The 20,635-nt window shown below is 34.2% G+C and overlaps 1 protein-coding gene across 1 annotated transcript; it reads right to left on the reverse strand.

The window, feature by feature from the left end:
- Nucleotides 1–12,212: 12,212 nt before the first annotated feature.
- On the reverse strand, nucleotides 12,213–17,440 carry LOC149166118 (ribonuclease-like storage protein). Its single transcript, XM_089430051.1, has 5 exons — nucleotides 17,350–17,440; nucleotides 16,900–17,235; nucleotides 16,701–16,787; nucleotides 12,629–12,776; nucleotides 12,213–12,486 (listed from the first exon to the last, which is right to left on the reverse strand). The coding sequence occupies exons 1-5, from the start codon at nucleotides 17,438–17,440 to the stop codon at nucleotides 12,213–12,215; spliced, it is 936 nt and encodes a 311-aa protein (XP_089286177.1).
- Between the last annotated feature and the right edge of the window lie 3,195 nt (nucleotides 17,441–20,635).

Raw genomic sequence — 20,635 nt, forward strand, 5'->3', positions numbered from 1 at the left:
ACACCTTCTTTATAGCAACACCACAACAATTGGAAAGAGTAAAAGGGCTTTGTGACATAGTGGAAAGAAAAATTATGGAAACCAGAAAGCGTACCCCTCACAACTATAAAGATGGAAGTGTTGTTTCTCCTAGCCTTCCACAACCTACAAGGGTTACACCACAACAATTGGAAGAAAAAAGAGAAAAAGGGCTTTGTTACAATTGTGATAGCAAATGCACTAAAGGTCATAAGTGTGCTGAGAAGAAGTTATTTACATAGAATATGAAGATGAGGAAGAAAAGGATCAAGAAACATCAAAAGAAGAAGATATACGCCAGGACCCCACCCCAGAGAAAGAAGAAATGAATCAGACCATATCTTGTAAATCATTGGCAAGAATTACCACTCCTCAAACTCTCAAGATAGAAGGACATATCAAGAAGAAAAAGGTGCAAGAAGTGAAAGATCACATCGAGAAAGAAGAAATGAATCCAACCATATCTTGTAATTCATTGTTCGAAATTACCACTCCTCAAACTATCAAGATAGAAGGACATATCAAGAAGAAAAATGTTCAAGAAGTGAAATATCACATCAAGCATCAAGAAATGAATCCGACCATATCTTGTAAAGGATTGGAAGAAATTACCATTCCTCAAACTCTAGAGATAGAAGGACATATTAAGAAGAAAAAGGTTCAAGCAGTGAAAGATCACATCGAGCATCAACAACAAGTTCTCCAACTTTTAAAGGATAACGCCACTTCCGTGCAAAATCAAACGAAACAAAATGGAGATCAACATCGTAGTGAAAAAAATTTTGATGTAGGTGATTGGGTATTTTTACTGCTACATCTCAAGCAAGCTATTTATGAGAAGGAAATGTTGGCAATACTACATGCACTTAAAAAATGGCGACCTTACCGAATGGGAAGACTCTTCAAGGATGAGGATGTGGAAGCTTTGTTTTGTGCTATTTATATTATCCAAACAGATTGGATAAACGAAGCAAGGGATGAATGGAAGAAGAATGAAGAAGTATGGCCACTTATTCAAAAGTTGCAAAAGATCCCAATTCAAACAATATTGCCAGAAATTGAAGAGGAGGGAAAAATCATATTGGAACCTGGAGCAGTCACAGAAACAAGAACTCGACAGCTACGAAATCGATCAATTTTAGAGTATCTCAACAAGTGGAAGAACTTACCCGCTGAATATTCCACATGGGAGGACAGGAATATTATACATAAGCATCAAGAACTACTCAAGCGTTGAGGACAACGCTCTTTGAATGAGAGGGGCATGTTAGGCCCCTATACTACTAGTGTAACCCCTTATTGTTATTAGTATAACCCACTTATTATATTGATGTACCCATGTAGTGCCCATATTGTTACTATTGTGCCCCATAGAAGCCCACTATTGTTATTATTGTGCCCTTACATTATTATTGTTATGTCGGCTCTGATTATGTTATGACCCCTTAGACTCCTATATATAGAAAGGAGGTATTTTCATTTGTATCATCGAAGAATTGTTCATTTATGTAATGTAAAGGAGGTTGCCCCCTCGAAGAGGCTGAATTCTAAGGCGTTGATCTATCTTTTCTATCTTTTCTTGAGCTGGTTTCATAACATGGTTGGAATATTTTGACTACCTTATCATTTTGTGTAGTGCGTTTTCTAATAAGACACTGATTCCAAATTCCATTATACATGAATGTTTTTTTTTCCATTACAAAGGCTTAAGATGTCAGTGCAATGTTTTTTTCCATTACAAAGGCTTAAGATGTTAGTGCAATGAGATTTATTTAAGATAATGTAAAAATTCAACAGGTCTAGGATGATTTTTTATTTATTTATTGACCTATTTTTCCTAGACACAAATTTTGATTAGATAATGGATAAATTTAGAGTTGTTTTTCTCACTTTATATGGATTTCATCTTGTCGGTTGTTAAGAATCTTGTGCAATAGTTGTTGCATATCTATTTTGGACAAGAAAATTGGTGTTTGATGATGCATATTTATTTTGGACAAGAAAATTGGTGTTGGCCAGAAAATAATTTTGGTGGAAAATTCTACCATGAATATTGATAAGATCAAAATTTATGGAGCTTGTGTATGGGTAGATTCGATGGCAAAAGTAGCATAGATTGAGACAGCAGAGAAAGTGAAAATGAGGACGAAGGCATGGAGATTATTTCTAAACAAACAGTTAATTTATAATTTCCAAAAGAGTTGCTTGTTGGTTCTCGAATACTTGCCATTGAGCATGCTATTTTTTATGGAATTGAATGGATCTTTTGTAACAAGGGGAGAAACTGCTTCAAATTTGTACAACCTAAAATCATTTAACATTGCAAACTAATTGAGGAAATCAAACAAATTGACGAAATCATGATTGGGGAGGACAAGTAATTCACTTTTCAGGAGTTCAGTTGGGATAAACTTGTATTATAGTCTTGAGAGTAGAAAACTAATTATATAACATCAATGAATACAATTTCAGGAGTTGAGTTGGGACAAGCTTGTACTATAGTCATGAGAGTGGCAAAGTAATTATATAACATCAATGAACACAATTCAAAGGGAAAATAAATCATGATCGGGGAGGACAAGTTAATTCACTTTTCATGAGTTGAGTTGGAATAAGCTTGTACTATAGTCCCGAGAGTAGAAAAATAATTATATAACATCAATGAACACAATTTCAGTAGTTGAGTTGGGATAATATTATACTATAGTCCTGAGAGTAGCAAAGTAATTATATAATGTCAATTAACACAATTCAGAGGGAAAACAAGCAGCAAAGCCAGGTGCAGATACATTGAGTGATTGAGCTGAAAATTCTTACCATAGCAATTAAGGTGAAACGTCTAAGTAATATACATGATCACTCCAAAGAAAGGTGTTTCCACTCCAGATAAATGATGTTCAACTTACACATAATTTTCTAGCAATTAAACCAAGAGTCGCCAATTTCAGCAATTACAGTTGTTTCATTTGATAGCATGCCCTGCAACCAACCAATTTTGACCAGTGACTATCAACAATAATCCTATTGTAAATGTATCCTCTAAGGGCAAAGCCAACCAAAAGACAATTGTCTGAGTATTGTTACTTCAGAATATGGGTAGATTCTTTGAGGCCTTGCCTGAATATGTTTGAATAGAATATTTACCATCAAGGACTCATATGTTGCACTTTTCAGGGGAACATCTTCGGGTACAAAAATATGCTAATAATTCTTTGTAAGCCCATTTTCCGTAGTCACCATGTTAGGCTGCATGAGTATGGTTTTCTTCTTTTTCAAAAGCAATGAATATCCCACTGAACTATAGTTATTAAAAAGAGGCCCTCCAAATAAATATGCATCTGCATACTCAACTATTTCAGCACGTAATGCAATACTTGTTGCACCCCAGTAAGGCCCTATGAAATGAGGGTGTGTCTCTAGAAAAATGCAATACTCGGTGCACCCCAGTAACTCCCTATGATTTGAGGGAGTGTTTCTATAACTTGTCCCTTAGCAGACGGCATTACAACCACATCATAACCCAATGCATATGCCAATTCCAGAAATAAATTCAAATAATGGCTAAGGAAATAAAACACCAATGCAAACAAAAATTGAAATTCGCGAGAGAATTGTTTAGCTAGCAAAAAATTGGACCAAAACCTAGAATGTAAAAAAATTAACAAATCTCAAGAACAATACAATTTATTTTGCAGGAAATGGTTGGTCAGACACCCTAGATATGAATGCAAATCAATATATTCTTATAAGTTGTTGTTGGAATTAAACTGTGAGAAAGTGAAATGTCTAAAGTGTCTCATGAACAACTATTGTATGAGGAAAATTATGAAAACAGCTCATAACATTATAAATAATTACAAAATCTTACATTCTTAAAATCATAACTATGTAACTTACTTTGTCAAAATCAGTATGAATGTTAAAATCCAACTTCCTATAATACCAAAATTGTTCAGATGTTAGCATTGGAAAAAGGGGATCAAAATCATTTGTCACTATTGGTCCTCTCAGAATTTAGAAAGTTATTTTACAACAAATAGTAAATAAGATAAAAGCTATCTACTCAAAGAACTAGAATGCAAATTTCATAAATTTCATATTTCAGTACAATTGAAAAATCGCTACTGGAACCTGGACTTGGAACCATAAGAAGGGATGACTTTTCACCTCGAAGGGATGCTTTCTCTGGAACCGTAGGAAGGGATGACTTTGCAACTCGAATGTTGGGTTGTGTTATATTCTTTCCACGACTAGCCCACGTAGTTAGCGTATGTTTATATTAAAATTTCAGATGAAGATAAGTGCATCAGTTTGTTGTGTTCTCTACTAGATTCGTGGGATAGTCTGGTTATTGAAATAAGTAGCAATGCAACTACCTTGCAGTTTGATGAAATAGTCTCATCCTTGCTGATGGAGGAGATGAGACGGAAAAATATGGAGAGCCAGAATGGTGATGCCTTGTCTGTACGAGGATGGTCTCAGAACAAAAACAAAAATAAGTCATCGAGTGGGAGATCTAAATCTAGAAGGAGATCTAAATCTCCAATAAAACATGTAAAGGTGGTGTGCTAGAAATGCGGAAAATAAGAGCACTACAAAAGGGACTGTAAATCTAAAGATCTTGATAAAGGAAATGGACTTGATGATGCTCCTTCTGCAGAGGAGAAAACCACCTCAGATGAAGGTGGGGATGTGTACTTGGCTTCTTCAAGTACACATGTAGATCATGAGGTATGGTTGATTGACTCAGGTGCATCCTTTCACTTCACTCCCCATAGAGAGTGGTTCTGCAAGTATGAAAAATATGATGGTGGTGATGTCTTCTTAGGGGATGATAGGAAGGCTAGAATCGTTGGTCGCAAAAAAGTAAAGTTGAAGTTGCAAGGTGGAAGGGTTAGAACACTTCCGGGTGTTCTGCATATTCCTGCATTGGCCAGAAATCTAATTTCTGTAAGCAAGTTGGATGATGTAGGCATAAAAACAGTGTTCGATAACGATACCTGCAAGATGGTTCGGGGAGCACTGGTGTTGATGCAGGGAGTTCGGATTGGAACTCTGTACAAGCTACAAGGTAGCAAGGTTGTTGAGGGGTTCAATAGTTCTGTGGTTCTTGAAAGTGAAGCAGAAAATATAGTGGTCTCTAGAGAGAAGACCATGCCGTGGCATCAAACGCTTGGACATATTGGAGAGAAGGGCCTTCGAATACTTCATGGTAAAGGTATGGTAGAAGGTATGAGTAATAGCTCTCTGGATTTTAATTTCTATTAAAATTGTGTATATGGGAAGCAAAATCGGGTGAGTTTCCCCGCTGGTGGTAAGAGGGAGACACATATATTAGAGCTTATGCATAGTGAAGTGTTTGGACCTGTGAAGGTTCCATCACTGGGTAAGTTTGTGTACTATGTATCATTTATATATGACTTCTGAAGGAATACATGGATATATTTCCTTACGAAGAAATCTAAAGTCTTTGACAGGTTTAAAGAATTGAAGGCTCTGGTGGAAAACCAGACAGAGAAGAAGATAAAAGTGCTGAGAAAAGATAACGATGGAGAGTTTTGCAGTAAGGAATTTGAAGAATTCTATAAGAGGTGTGGTATAGCATGGCAGAACACTGCTATGTATACACCTCAGCAAAATGGAGTTGCAGAAAGAATGAACAAGATGTTGATGGAAAGGGAAAGAAGCATGCTCAGTGGTGCCCGGTTAGGACATGAATTCTAGGCAGAGGCGGTGGAGATAGCATGTTACCTGGTCAACAGATCACCTTCATCAGTGTTGGAATATAAAACTCCACAAGAGGTATGAACTAGTAAGAAACCCTGTCTTTCACATCTGAGGGTATTTGGATGTGATGCATATGTACATGTTCCAAAGGAGAAACGAACCAAGTTGGATAGTAAATCTGAAAAGTGCATCATTATTGGGTATAATGATGGTTTAAAGAGTTATAAGCTTTGAAACCCAGTAACAAGGAAGGTTGTGTACAGCTGAGATGTGGTGTTCATAGAGGTGAAAGATGTTATTAAACATGAAGTCCAACCAAAGGAACTTGAGAAGATAGAGTTTGAACTAAAGGAGGAAGAATCAGACTCTACAGCGGAAAAGGAATCAGAAGATGAAGAGCCACAAACTCTGGGTGTGAGAATATGAGTTTGAGAAAGAAGGCAGCCAGAAAGGTATAGTGCATTTGCTTTCTGTTCAAATTTTTCTTTATCTATTACTGATGATGATCCTAGAACTGTGAAGGAAGCAATAGATTCAGAAGATGGAAAACTCTGGAAAGAGGCCATGGTTGATGAAATGGAATCTTTACACAAAAATGAGGCTTGGGATCTGGTGGAGTTGCCCGCTGGAAGGAAACCCATTGGCAGCAAATGGGTGTTCAAGAAAAAGACAAATGTAAAAGGAAAGGTGGAGAAATACAAAGCTCGGTTGGTAACAAAAAGTTATTCCTAGGTGTCGGGAATTGATTTTGGTAATATTTTTTCCCCTGTTGCCAAGGTAACTTATATTAGATTACTTTTATCTGTTGCTGCTGCGTTTGATTTTGAAGTAGAAAAAATGGATGTGAAGACAACATTTCTTCACGGGGATCTAGAAGAGGAAATCTACATAAAGCAACCTGAAGGCTTTGCGGTGAAGAGTAAGAAAGAACTGGTATGCAAGTTAAAGAAGTCTCTGTATGGGTTAAAACAGTGACCAAGGATGTGGTATTAGAAATTTGATACATTTATACGGGGACTTGGCTTCAACAAAAGCAAAGCAGATCACTGTTTGTATTTTAAATTAATTGGTGACCATGTTATTTATTTGGTCTTGTATGTGGATGATATGTCGTTGGTTGGAAATGACAAAGAAATTATCCAGGATTTAAAGACCCAATTGTCTTTCAAATTCGACATGAAATATCTTGGTGCTACAAACTATATTTTGGGCATGGAAATTAAAAGAGATCGAGCAAAGAGGAAGCTTTGGTTAAACCAGAAGAAGTATGTCGAGACAATATTGCAGCGATTTAATATGCAGGATAGTAAATCGATGAATGTTCGTATTCCTGTAGGTGTAAAGTTATCTGCTGAACATTGTTCAAAGACAAAAGAAGAAGAAGAGGACATGTCCCGTGTTCCATATGCAAGTGCAGTCGGTAGCCTGATGTACGCAATTGTCTGTACTAGACCAGACATTGCACAGACATTGCACATGCAGTGGGAGTATTGAGCAGGTTTATATCAAAACCACGAAAGGATCATTGGACAGCAGTGAAGCGGGTTTTCAGGTATTTGTGTGGCACTAGTGATTATGGTTTGTGCTACCAAGGAAGACTAGGATTGGACAGAGTGTTGGTTATTCGTGGCTTTGTTGATGCAGATTGGGCTGGAGATCTGGATCAGAGAAAATCTACAAGTGGGTATGTGTTTTACCTATTTAGAGGTGCAGTCAGTTGGATGAGTAAGAAACAATCTGTAGTGGCACTATCAACTACAGAGGTAGAATACATGGTAGCCACTCATGCAAGCAAGGAAGCAGTTTGGTTGCAGAGATTGTGTTCAAGTATGGGGTTAGTACAGGGAGTTATAAGGATAGACTATGACAGCCAAAGTGCAATTTTCTTGGCAAAGAACCCTGCATATCATTCAAAGACAAAGCAGATTGATGTTCAGTATCACTTTGTGAGGGATATGATAGAAGACAAAAAGGTGTCGCTGGTAAAAGTGGACACTTTGAAAACACTGCAGATGCATTGACAAAATCTGTGAACTCTAAGAAGTTCTCTTGGTGTAGACTAACAATGGGCATTATAGGACTGGATAAATGACTAAGCTCTCTTGTGGAAAGAAAACAACAAGTGGGAAAATGTTGGGTTGTGTTATATTCTTTCCACGACTAGCCCACATAGTTACCCAGGGGGTTTTGGGGGGGGGGGGGGGGGGGGGTGGAGCGGGGGTTGGGGGTGCAGAGCCCCCCTTTTGTTGTGCCGATTGTGTAGCGGGGGGGTCACAGGAGGTTTGAGGGGTGCAGGTAACCCCACTCTATGGGGTTCGGGGCAACACCACAGAAAATTTTGGTTTTGGAACCTATGTTAGGTTGGGCGGACCCACCTATGGTTATGTGCATGATTTTCGCACATGGTTTTGGATGCAATGGTTTTTGGACCATGGTATTAGATGCTTGGGCATGTATAAATATGTATTATAACATTGAAAGGAACAGAATGAAAAATCAAGCTGGTAGTCCCAGTTTTGGGAACCAGGGGAAAATCTCTGTGTATATGTGTTTTGTGTTATGCTCTCGCATTGTTTTTTTCCTGTGTTTTAGAATTCGTATGTAGGTAATTTCTGTATGGGGTTAAAACCTACATCGAAGGGATGCTTTCTCTGCTTGATCAACTTACACCCTCTATTTATTCCCATAGCACCACAACTAGTAGCAATTTACTCCAATTAAATCAAAGTCAATTGTATACTCCACATCATAATCATAATCATCAGGATCTTGCTCACCACGAAGGTCGGACTCTGGATCATGATCTCAAATTTGAAGCTCACCGCAAAGGTCAAACTCTGAAAATCCTCTATCATGCTACAAGAAGAATATCCCTAACATGCGTGAATATCCTAAATGTTCTTTCTTCGTTGATCTCTCTAAGAACTCCCATGAGGCCCATAAAGTGTCTTAGAGTGGATTAGATACCACTATTACAAACCAAACACAGACTCTGGACTGTAATTGAAAATCTAGCCCTTACCTACCCTTAACTGAAAACATGAAATTGGGGCTACCACATATCCTTATTCAAAGAACCAAGCCTTTAATTGTGCTAATGGAGACGTGTATAAATGGAAATGCCTTTGCAGATTACTCACATATAAGTTTGATCTAGAACCATTACCATATGAGGGTGAACGGTTCAGTCTAGCTGAGGTGATGAAAGGAAAAAGTATGGTCTAGGATGCAATTGTGAATGAAAATAAGTTCTTGGATTGAGCACTTACTAAAGAAGTTTCATATGCATTGTTTGATTGTATTACATTTAACATTAGTAATATTTTTTCGTTCAAATTGGGCTATAGTTAGATCACATAACATTTCACATCATTTTTCATCTATACTCTTCCTCCACATGCTCTACTAGCTTACGACGTTTCCTTTGCAACATCTGGTGCAAATGGTAGTACTTTTATGTTATATATCTTAACTTATAGCTAGTACTTTTATGTTATATATTTTAATATGATGTGTATATTATGATTTTATTTTATCTAAAAAGTTATTTGTAATTTTATTAATAAAAACAAAATTGCAATACAACAAATTGAATTTTATTATTTTTTTGTAATTTTATTAATAAAAATAAAATTGCAATATAACAAATCAAATTTTATTATTTAACTTTCTGGAGACACTACAACATCTCCCACATATTGGGTTTTATATTATTTTTAACCTTTTACTATTATTTAACTGAGATGACATGTAAACGTTTACAAATCTTTTACATCTTAAACATATTAATATAAATTCAACATATTGAGCCAAAATGTAAAGATGTTTACATATTTTACTAACAAATCAGTTATAAAATGTTCAAAACATTTAGAGAATATATATATATATATATATATATATATATATATATATATATATATATATATATATATATATATATATATATATATTCCTTATTTCAATTTCTTTATATAATATATACATAATTGAAATTGAAATATTAATCCATATGGACATTGAAATATTTATGGTTAGAATCACTCTCTAACCCACTAGGGTAGAGATGTTGTAATGTCTTATTTAACATTTTGAATCCATCAAAATAAATAAAACTAAAGAGTAAAATAAAATAAAACATAAAATAAAATATCTCTAGTTGAGTATGGTAGAGACACTTAACATAGGGATACTATGAAAGGAGTCCCTTAGCTCTAAAGTTCATGAACCATTCGCAAGAGAGGTTGGAGATAGCTCGAGTGCACTTAACAGATGTAGTAGAGATGATGAAGAAGTTGCCAGACACAAATTAGAGGGATGAAGAGTTCAGTGTGGGAGATATGGTATTTTTCAAGATGGCCGAGTAGTTTCCACCGCCTGTTGGGATGTCTAGATCACATGCGAGCCGGTTTGAGGGGTCATTTTGAGTTGTGGAGAAGATTGGTGATGTAGCCTATAAGCTAGAGATGCCTTTCCATTTGACAAATAGTCATCCAAGTATTCCATATTAGTCAATTGAAGAAAGGTGAGGTGGATATAGAGGATCTGAGCAAAGAAAAACAACCATGTGCCCTGACATTGATTATTGATCATCCAAAGTTAGACCTTGAGGAGATCATAGGCTATCAAAATTCAGACATTGGAAACAATAGGAAGAGAGAGTACTTCATTAAATAGAATGATGCTCCATAAGAGAATGGATGGGAGACCTATGAGTCCTAATGGAGATGGGAGAAGGAGATGAGGGGTTATTGAAAGGAAGCATCAGTTGGAAATCCAAGGGATATCATGGATGGCAACAACTCAGGGTGGGAAAGGATGTCAATCCCTAGGGTACCAAGGTGTACCCTTGTCTCGTCCATGCACCAAATGTGTGCCTAGAAGCCTTCCTAAGATGAAGTGTCATGGGAAACACCATCGTCGTAAGAAATGTGATGATGATATCGCACAATTTGCAATGTTATGAAAGGAAAGTGTCAAAAAACCAAGAAGAGAGACTCAACATGTCGGATTGGTGACATGATGGGACAAGCGATGGGTGAGTGATGGTTTGAGTGACCAAGTGTGTAGATGAGAGCACATCAGCTGAGACAAGGTGGAACAACATGGGAAGGAGTAATGGGCATATTAGGCACTTCATGCAAGTGCTTAGGAAACATGATGAGGTCAACCCAACCTATGGTGCACTGACCCATATAGGGAACCCAACCTGAGCATATATGGAAGCAACCACATAGAGGAAGAATGGCCCATATATATGTGTAGTTGCATAATGTGAGGGGATCATCCAAAATACACCAACCAGAGTCACATTACAAAAGAGGACTTGGAACAGGTGTGAAGGAGGACTGTGAGGAATATAAAGGAGCCAAACGGATTAGCTCAGTGCTTGCGGTTATGCGGATCTAGGCGAGCCTTGAGTTTGAAATGAGACGGGTCAAGTAGGGTGTCGAGTGATTGAGGTGGGGTTTGGCGAGTGGGGAAAAGGTTTTGTGGTATTATCTCTGGGTTCTTGGCTATGTACTCTTATAGACCGAGCCATTTCCTTGGTGAATCATTGTAATTTTTGGTTCATTAATAATCAAAATTCTAGAGGGCCATTCCTTATGAGCTTGTGCATGTGTATGATGACATTAATGTTTTTCAAATTTAAGGCTTCTGTTAGAAGAGCACTTTTGATTTTACATTTTGGGATCCATCACATTCAAATATTTTTAGTCAACGTTTCAAGCTAGCAAATGTGGCTTAGAAATTTTCCCATATCCACTCAAATAAAAAATAAAAATAAAGAAAAACAAAAAACAAAAACAAATTAAAAAATTGTACAAAATATTATTTTAAATAATTTCTTTTAATAAAAAAAAATTTACAGAAAAAATAGATAATTCTTCTCTCATAAAATCCTTATTTAAAATAGACAATTCTCATCTCATAAAATCCTTATTTAAAATTTATCCCATAAAATCCTTATTTAAAATAATACAATCCAAGCAAATGTGGCTTAGAAATTTTCCCATATCCACTCAAATAAAAAATAAAAATAAAGAAAAACAAAAAACAAAAACAAATTAAATAATTGTACAAAATATTATTTTAAATAAGGTCTGTTAATAAAAAAAAATTACAGAAAAAATAGATAATTCTCCTCTCATAAAATCCTTATTTAAAATAGACAATTCTCATCTCATAAAATCCTTATTTAAAATTTATCTCATAAAATCCTTATCTAAAATAATACAATCCAACAAAAAAAAAAGTGATTCTAATTTCTGAGTGCCTTAACGCAAAAAAAAAAATACAATCCAATAAAATGATGTTTCTAATTTTCGATCTCCTTACATTGAAAGGCATATTGTCAATATCAAAACAGAAAATACTATATCTGAGAATCATAGTATGAATGAATCTGTTTGTCTGAATGCATACTCTAAACCTAAAAAGAAGGAAATACGGGCTGATAAGAAGAATCAGAGGAATCCACACACATATAAATCTGGTACAGCTGATTGTTTCCCGATTTGTCCCTGGTATTCAATTCCTGCCCCTGGTATTGCATTCAGGATGCTATTCAAAGAGTATGCTGCTCCGTCTGGTTGTATTCCCGCCTGCTCCAACGCACCCAAAACATCGACTCTCTCTTTGAGCCGAAGGGCAGCTGCGAAATAATCGTGTTGGTTCAGCTCAGCCTCCGAGCAAGTCCCGTGCTGCTGCCACTCTTGTTCCCAGAATTTCAAGCTGTTACTGCTCGGGCAATCCAACGATCCCCAATACTGATTTATCTTCTCTCAAATCACTGATCTGCACAGATTCAGATTAATTAGTGTTACCATCGAATCAAAATATTTCACAATGCAGAAATAGATTGAAGAGTAATATAGTATACTTGTGAAGGATTGAAGGAATTGCTACTGTCGCAACTAGTAGGATAGGTGCCATCATTGAAATTTGGCCACAGGCCGTAAATCGAGAAATTGGACGGAGGCTTTCCCATGGAGGATAGCAGCAGCTAGCCTTTGTATGGCAATAGGATCCTGGCCACCGTTAAAACAATACACATGAAATTAAATTATTAAGTTAAGAGGCTCATTCTATCTTCCAGTTCAGTATGATATAAGGGTCCGCCCAGTTCATCCATAAAAATTGAAATTTTATCTTTTTATAGATAAACAAAAAAAAATTATTATACAAAATATCTAAATAATATTTAATCAAAAAAATCTACAACAATATTTAAAATAAATCTATACTAAGATTTGAAAACATGAAAAAATATAAATAATTTGATTGGAAACCATAAAGAATTTGATTAGGTTTTCAGTAATTTTATTGAGCATAATTAGAGTGTAGATTTCCAAATAGTCTAGAAAATTTAAATGGAATGTGAATTTTAGAATAGTCCTGGAAATTTTGACCATTAGTTGATGTAAGGTGCTGACAATTTGCATGCCCTCAATTTCAAACAGAAGATTTCATTGGTATGGTAGGAGGGCGTTTGTCACTTTTAATGGATGTGAAAGTGGAGGAATTGTCAAGATTATTAAAAGTTGTTGGAATTTCCTAAAAAAATTTAATAAATTTTGTAGTAGTAGTGTTTGAATTATGTTTTTTTATGCCAGAATATATTCAGCACTATCAAAAACTTATGAGGCGTCCAAAATCTTGAAATTTGATAACTACAACTTAAATTTACAAAAATTCTTTTCAAATTTTATCAAAATATTACCAAAATTTCTATAATTTTTAAAACAAAAAAGTGTCCGATTAAACTACTGCTTTGCCTTCCAATGTGCATGCGTGTAATTTTTCAATGTTAAAACGCGGAATTTGTGCAGTCAAATAAAATCAACAGTAAATGGGCAGAAAGTCTTAACAAATTCAGCTGTTTCCATATTCGTTGTGGATATTTTTGGTTATTAGTTGTGATTTTATTAAGGTGTCTTTTAACAAATTCAGCTGTTTCCATATTTGCTGTGGATATTTTTGGTTATTAGTTGTGATTTTATTGAGGTGTCTTTTAGAGTTTAGTGTGTAAGGAATATATTTAAATGGTGTTTAAATAAATGTTATTAATTATAATAAAATTTTATGTTGATGAAAATAGTGTTAAATTTTAATGTTTTTTTGAAGCATAAATTTTATATATTTAAAGATTAATAAAAAAATATTTTTTAATTTTATTTTTTAATAAAATATTGTGATTAAATATATTAAGTTACTTGTATTTTATAAATAGGGTTTTTAATTATTTATATTATTAAAGATTTTTAAGTGCATTTATTTTATAATATGTATTGTAAAAAGAGTTATTTATCACTTAAAAATTTCCATGTTACAGTGGGAGTGAATCTCTATTGGTAAGAATATTGTTGAATTTTGTTAAAATGTACATATATTTATTTCATATATTAATCATTTTTATATTTAATAATAATAATAATAATAATAAGTAAGAAAACTTTCTGTAAAAATTACATCATCATCTAGTGCTTCATCTTGTCTTAATGATGAAGCACACAGTTTTTCATCCTGTCTTGACTATTAACCACATGATTTTTATCGAAAATTTTCTTACTTTTCATGATATATGTAAATCACAGAATCTAAATTCAATAATAATAATTTAAAATAAAATTATTATAATTAATAATAATAATTTAATATTACCTTTTATGATTTTTTTTAAATTTGGAGAATATAAAATGTTTAATAAATAAGAGTTTTGATACTTATGTCTATAAATATTTACTAATAATTTAATTTGTATAATTATACTAATTTACCATATAATTGAATTCTAATCATAATATTTGAAACATTACCAATTCTATAGCCACATTATCTTTTTTTACTTGCAAATATGTCTTACACCTATCCTATCCAATTATAAATTGTGGCCTTACTAGCCTTGCCTTGGCTTCGAAGGCCTCGCTCTCCCTCTCAATCAAACAGCTATGATTGTAGAGCCAAACGAGGAGCAGGGAATGTTATCACACAACACTATGGATAAACCCTACCCAATCATCTGTGCTAATTAATAATTGCAGTTCCGGATCCCGACTGGCTCTAAATTTAAATTTCTATGGCGGATAAAAAAAATTATTAGATTTAATTATTGAAGACGTAGTTTAACTAACCAGAGAAATTGTCCAAAAAGTTATGGTAATTCTGGATATATTTAAAAAAAATCTGGTAAGGATTTTTGTAAATCTAAGTTATAGTTGTTAAACTTCAAAATTTTAGGTGTTTTAAACATTTTTGATGGTGCTGAATCCATTTCCACTATAAAAATACTATTCAAACACTGCCTCTACAAAAAAAAATTAAAATTTTTTTGCCCAAATTCTAGTCACTTTTTGCCGTCCCGACAATTCCTCTGCTTCTATAGAGAACTCCATAGTGACACGTCACACGACCCGCGATAAATCCAATCTTACTACAATGCAAGTTGCAACTGTGGTTAGATAGGCCAATGCGCCAAATTTATCTGTGCGTTTAAATTTGGGAAAAACACTTTCTTGCACTTATCCAATATTATATTGAAGAATATTATAAATTTTATGCGTGTTTTTTTAAAGGATTCTATTGAAATTTGTAAGTTCATTATTTTTTTATTTTTAAAATTTGGGAAAAACACTTTCTTGCACTTATCCAATATTATATTGAAGAATATTATAAATTTTATGCGTGTTTTTTTAAAGGATTCTATTGAAATTTGTAAGTTCATTATTTTTTTATTTTTAAAGGATTGTGTTTTGAATTTAAAAACAGATTTAGTATTTTTATTATTTGTAATGCAATAACATAATTTTGAGTTAAAATGTGAATATTTTGATTAGTCGAAAAATCCAATTCATAATTATTTTTTTATTTTTAAAGTTTTATTTTTAAAGGATTGTGTTTTGAATTTAAAAATAGATTTAGTATTTTTATTATTTGTAATGTAATAACAGAATTTTGAGTTAAAATGCGAATATTTTGATTAGTCGAAAAATCCTATTTATAATAATTTCAATTTCAATTAGAAATTGAATTTTCTTTTCAATTATTTTGAATTGAAATTCTATTATTTGTAGTCCTATTGAGTTATGAAGTAGAGTTTTTCTATAGTATTTTTAATAACGTTGAGTTATAGAGTAAAGTTTTAATTGAGGTTGAGTTTTAATAAAATAAAATTGAAGTAAAATTTTTCCATGATATTTTAATAATGTTGAGTTATAGAGTTGTAATATCTTTTATTAATTTAAATCTTTATTTTAATTTTAGTGCAACTAAATAGACTATTACTATTTGTTTGAATTATAAACTTTTTGGAATTCAGTTATTATTTGTTTGAATTATAAACTGTTTTTGGAATTCAGTTATTATAAGTCCACGTGGAGCAAGTACTTCATCTACTTGCGCAAAGCCTCGTAGCGACAAACAGAAAATCTTATGACTACAACCAGAACGACAGGAATGAGAGAAAACTTATCATGCAAGCATAAAGGAATTTACAGTTTTAACCTAGAAACCCTGAGTATGTCCAAAGATCAATCAAGGAATGATAATAAGCCTGTTTTGGATAACTTTCGATATTCCAAAGGCTTAACATTACATAGAAGAAAACGAAAAGAAAACCTTGCTATTAAAATAAGAAAGTCTTTATCTCCAAAGTATTACCATAAAAGAGTTCATGCGACAAACAGTCTAGTGACTTGAGTATATAAGGGCGACTAGCCTTCATAAGTGCCAGACCCCTCACCTTCGGCTGATGTCATAAGGTTCTTTTAAACTTAAAACAACATTCAGTACAAAACTAACCACGGAGTTTCGACTCCTGTGGTCTTAAATCTCCAATGGAGAACTAGTACAGACTCATTATTACCCATTTAAAATAACTATTACAGACTTTTAGCTGAACAGTCAGGTCTTGAACAACCTACGCTAATTTTAGAACTGGAAGAGAGTCAGAATACCTGGAAGGGATGCAGATATTGTAGCTGACTGAAGAATTTGTCGCAGACCCAAACCAAACCCCTGTTCCCGAAGATCTTTGCCTTGCACTATGATAGGGAAATAGTGTTAGAATCGGTGACTGAGTCAAGCATATCAGGGATTGACTATAACACTGTAAAATCAAAACGAAACTATGAATAAAACCTTAATAATTATTACCTGAAGAAGATATGCATATATTCCCTGCCCCTATAGCTTGTGTTCCCCAATAATGACGGAGTCTCAGAACCCTTCGTGAGTGATCATGATGCCAGAACAAGGAGAGAATAGCACGGAGAACCTGAACTACAGGCGAGAGCGTAAAACCCTCGAAGCGAAACAATGACCAAATGAGACCCCTCAGCCGAGAAATGAATGCCAGACAACTAGTGAACCGTTCAATCCGGCCAACTGCAGAGAGTGGTCGATGGAGGAGCCAGATTCTGAGAAGCCAGACAACTAGTGAACCGTTCAATCCGGCCAACTGCAGAGAGTCGTCGATGGAGGAGCCAGATTCTGAGAAGCATGGTTGAAAGGACAGACGGGAAGCACTCAGGGGCAGTTCTTATTTCAAACCCTATAGCATTATAAATGCTCTCTTAACAGAGTCTAAGTACAGTCTTGGGAGACGGGTTCTGACATCGGCTTTGGCTGTCAACCCGTGTGCAAACAGATTCCGATTAATAGGAGATTGTGTTGACGTCTCGGTATGTATTCGCATCCATCAACCATGGCTTATGTGTATGTTACATGATCCACCAGGGGCATGATCCGCATGATGGATCTCACATTTGAATTTTCCCCAGAAATTTTTGATATTATTTTCCCGCCCGGTTTTGATATTTTCAATTTACCCGCCCACTATATTTTGAATTTGGCCGTGCATACTCCGTGTCTGGTAGCGCTGGGTATCGCGAAATATATATCCTCGGAGGTTCAAGCGGCTGTAACGATCGCAGAAAATTCAGTGGAAGGGGTGTGGGACAATGATGTCTCGCGACAGGACGATGGACAAACAGGAGGTGAGAGAGTCCTTCGATAAGCTAAGGCTATGCGTTGCCGAAGAGGAATTGGCCTCCACGATTTCGTGATTAGTCCCAATTTCTTCACGAGTACCCTCCCGCTCGAGTTAGCTAATATTACAAACGTCCAGTACTGGAATGTGAGGGGTAATTTGCTAACAAGAAGTATACCTATGGTCGCTTAAAATCGCTCACCAGATTCCTGGCATTTGATAACTACTTGAGCGGAGCGATCCCAACGGAGCTAGGAAACTGCTCAAGCTTGGCCTAGCTTTGGCTCTCTGGAAATCGGCTCAGTCGGCGTATACCAGAAGAACTTGGCTGCGGTTTGACGAAGCTTAGTAGTCGGTCTCTCTACCACAATGACTTGAGCGGCACAATACCAGAGAGCATGTCCAACTGCACTCAAATGCAAGACTTGAATCTCGGGTACAATCAGCTTCGAGGTAACATTCCTCCTGCGAGCATGTCCAACTGCACTCAAATGCAAGACTTGAATCTCGGGTACAATCAGCTTCGAGGTAACATTCCTCCTGCTGTTGCGAATTTAAGGCATATAGTTCAATCGTTTTCTATGCCACGCAATCTACTTGAAGGCAACATTCCTGTCGAGATTGGAGGCATGATGCTTGTTACCAACATAGATCTCGCAGGCAATCTTCTGAGTGGTAAGATTTTCGCCAGTTTGGGAAGTTACGTGGAGATCCTTCATTTCAACCTTTCCGACAACCGCCTTGAGGGAGAAGTTCCGCTGTGGTTTCGATCGACAATCACTCTTACAGATTTGGATCTTTCCAATAATCAGTTGTCTAGTTCAATACCACCGTACCTCGGCGACATGGAAATTCTCCATCCTCAACATGGGAACTTTCCATTAACGCTTCACTTTCATTTCTTTTGACCGTGTTCTACATGGCTTCCATGCGAGAAGTCCCCGCCAACAATGATAAAAGAAATGTAAATAGTAAAAAGAGAAGAAAATTTAGGTGCTTGTGTTATAGGAGAGGAGGAGATTTAAAGTTATATTTGCATCAAACTCAAAACACGCTGGCAAACCTTAGAAAGTTAAACATGGGAAATGGAGACAAATGGCTTACAGCTTAAAGCTATTATGATATAAACATTGAAACCTCTTTTGATATAAACATTTAAACCTCTTTTGTCACTTTAAAAGCTAAAAAAAATTTCCTCGCAGAAATGAAATAAATGTTTTTGATACATATTCGCTGAGTTTGTAGAAGAAAATATTGTGAGCACTTATTCCATCTCGGTCAAACTTTCTCCATCCTACTAAAAACATTTTAGTTTTATTTTATAAATATTAATGATTCATGCGGGGGTTAGTAAACCAGAATTTTTCAAATGGGCTTCTTGAATTAAATGAGAATCAAATTTCTTTCAATCTCACAGTTAGGTATGAACTCGTAACTTTTTTTTTTTTTTTCAAAATTTCAATGGTCTTTTTTAATGGTTACCGAGATGAAAAACTATCTTTGAAATATTTCAATGTTCTTTTTTAATAGTTATGAAAAGCTATCTTGAATCATTGTCGTGACTTTTACCCTGAAACAAAGCTGGAAAACATTTAAGGTAAAGCAGTTATTCATATTTTCCATTATACATCTCTTAAACCCATTTGAATTTTAATTTGCTCCCATCAATATTAGCAAGATTTCATCGAACTTCAATTTGAATAGGGAGGGGCAAAAATAAATATTAAATATTAAATATTAAAATAAATTAAATATTTAGAAAACAAAATACTTGAATTCACGTGTATCAATTAAAAATATTTGTCAAATATTTTAAGAATTATATTATTTAAAAAGAAATAATGATTAAAATTCAAACTGATCTTCGTATATATGTATTTAAAGAAATCAACTTCAATATATAGATGTTAGACTCTATAAATGTGCATAAGTAGAAGTTAGATTGTATAAATATGCATATATGGATGTTGGCTTCCATATATTTATATATATACGAATGTGATTTCAATATATAATTACGTATAAGATTTTCTTTCCATTAATGCATCCATATATGTGCATGCACAACAACCTATACATATATCTATATTTGTAAATGTGTATTTACAAAATTGCACATATACAAAGGCTAGTGTTTGTTTATGTGAATAGATTGATACCCATTTCTATAATTACATATTTATATAAGCATGCTTTCATAAATGCACACATACAAAAGATTATATATGAACAAATATAAAAGCATTAAAAAAAAATTTAAAGATAAAATAACTAAAATATAATAAAAATAACAAATTGTTTGCGCAAATCTTATTTTTGAAAGGGGATATATTTTATTGATTTATCTCTAATTTTCTCTCTCTCTCACACACACACACACTATATATATATATATATATATATATATATAATTAGAATTTAGAATTTCAATAACTTGATGATAAAAATAATTATAATGTTTTTATAAGTTTAATAAAATAAATAAAATAACATTTTTATAATAATTAATTTATAAAAAAATAAAATACTTTAAAATTTTGGATAAATAAATGTGAGAATTATTCCAAATGAGAATGGTAAAATATTTTAAAGTGATTATTTTGCCCCAGTTACAAGCACACTCACTTTAATTTCATAAAAGTAAGAATAAAATTAATTATGATACATTTTTTTTAAAGTTTAACACTTTATGTGGATACCACAATATTATGATAAGATTGATTATTTAAAAAATAGTTATGTTAAAATGTATTTTTCCTAATTAATTATTTATGTGTAAAGTTTAGTCAAATTAGGGATGCACACCTTGTAGGCGAGTCAACCTATCATCCATCCTAGCTCCGGAAGATATAGTAATAATGAATAGTTATAATAAATTTAAAGATGTTATTATTATAGTGA

This window comes from Pinus tabuliformis, chromosome 5_1, assembly GCF_031772625.1.
Source record: "Pinus tabuliformis cultivar Carrire ecotype Pingquan chromosome 5_1, CPIR1, whole genome shotgun sequence".
NCBI lineage: Eukaryota > Viridiplantae > Streptophyta > Pinopsida > Pinales > Pinaceae > Pinus > Pinus tabuliformis.

Excerpts from the sequence above, each read along its gene's own strand:
- LOC149166118 (XM_089430051.1), bottom strand. The coding sequence starts at position 17,440 with ATGCGAATACATACCGAGACGTCAACACAATCTCCTATTAATCGGAAT. Across the intron at positions 17,236-17,349 it reads CAAAGCCGATGTCAGAACCC|AATCTGGCTCCTCCATCGAC; the intron begins GTCTCCCAAGAC and ends CATGCTTCTCAG. Across the intron at positions 16,788-16,899 it reads TATATGCATATCTTCTTCAG|TGCAAGGCAAAGATCTTCGG; the intron begins GTAATAATTATT and ends TCCCTATCATAG.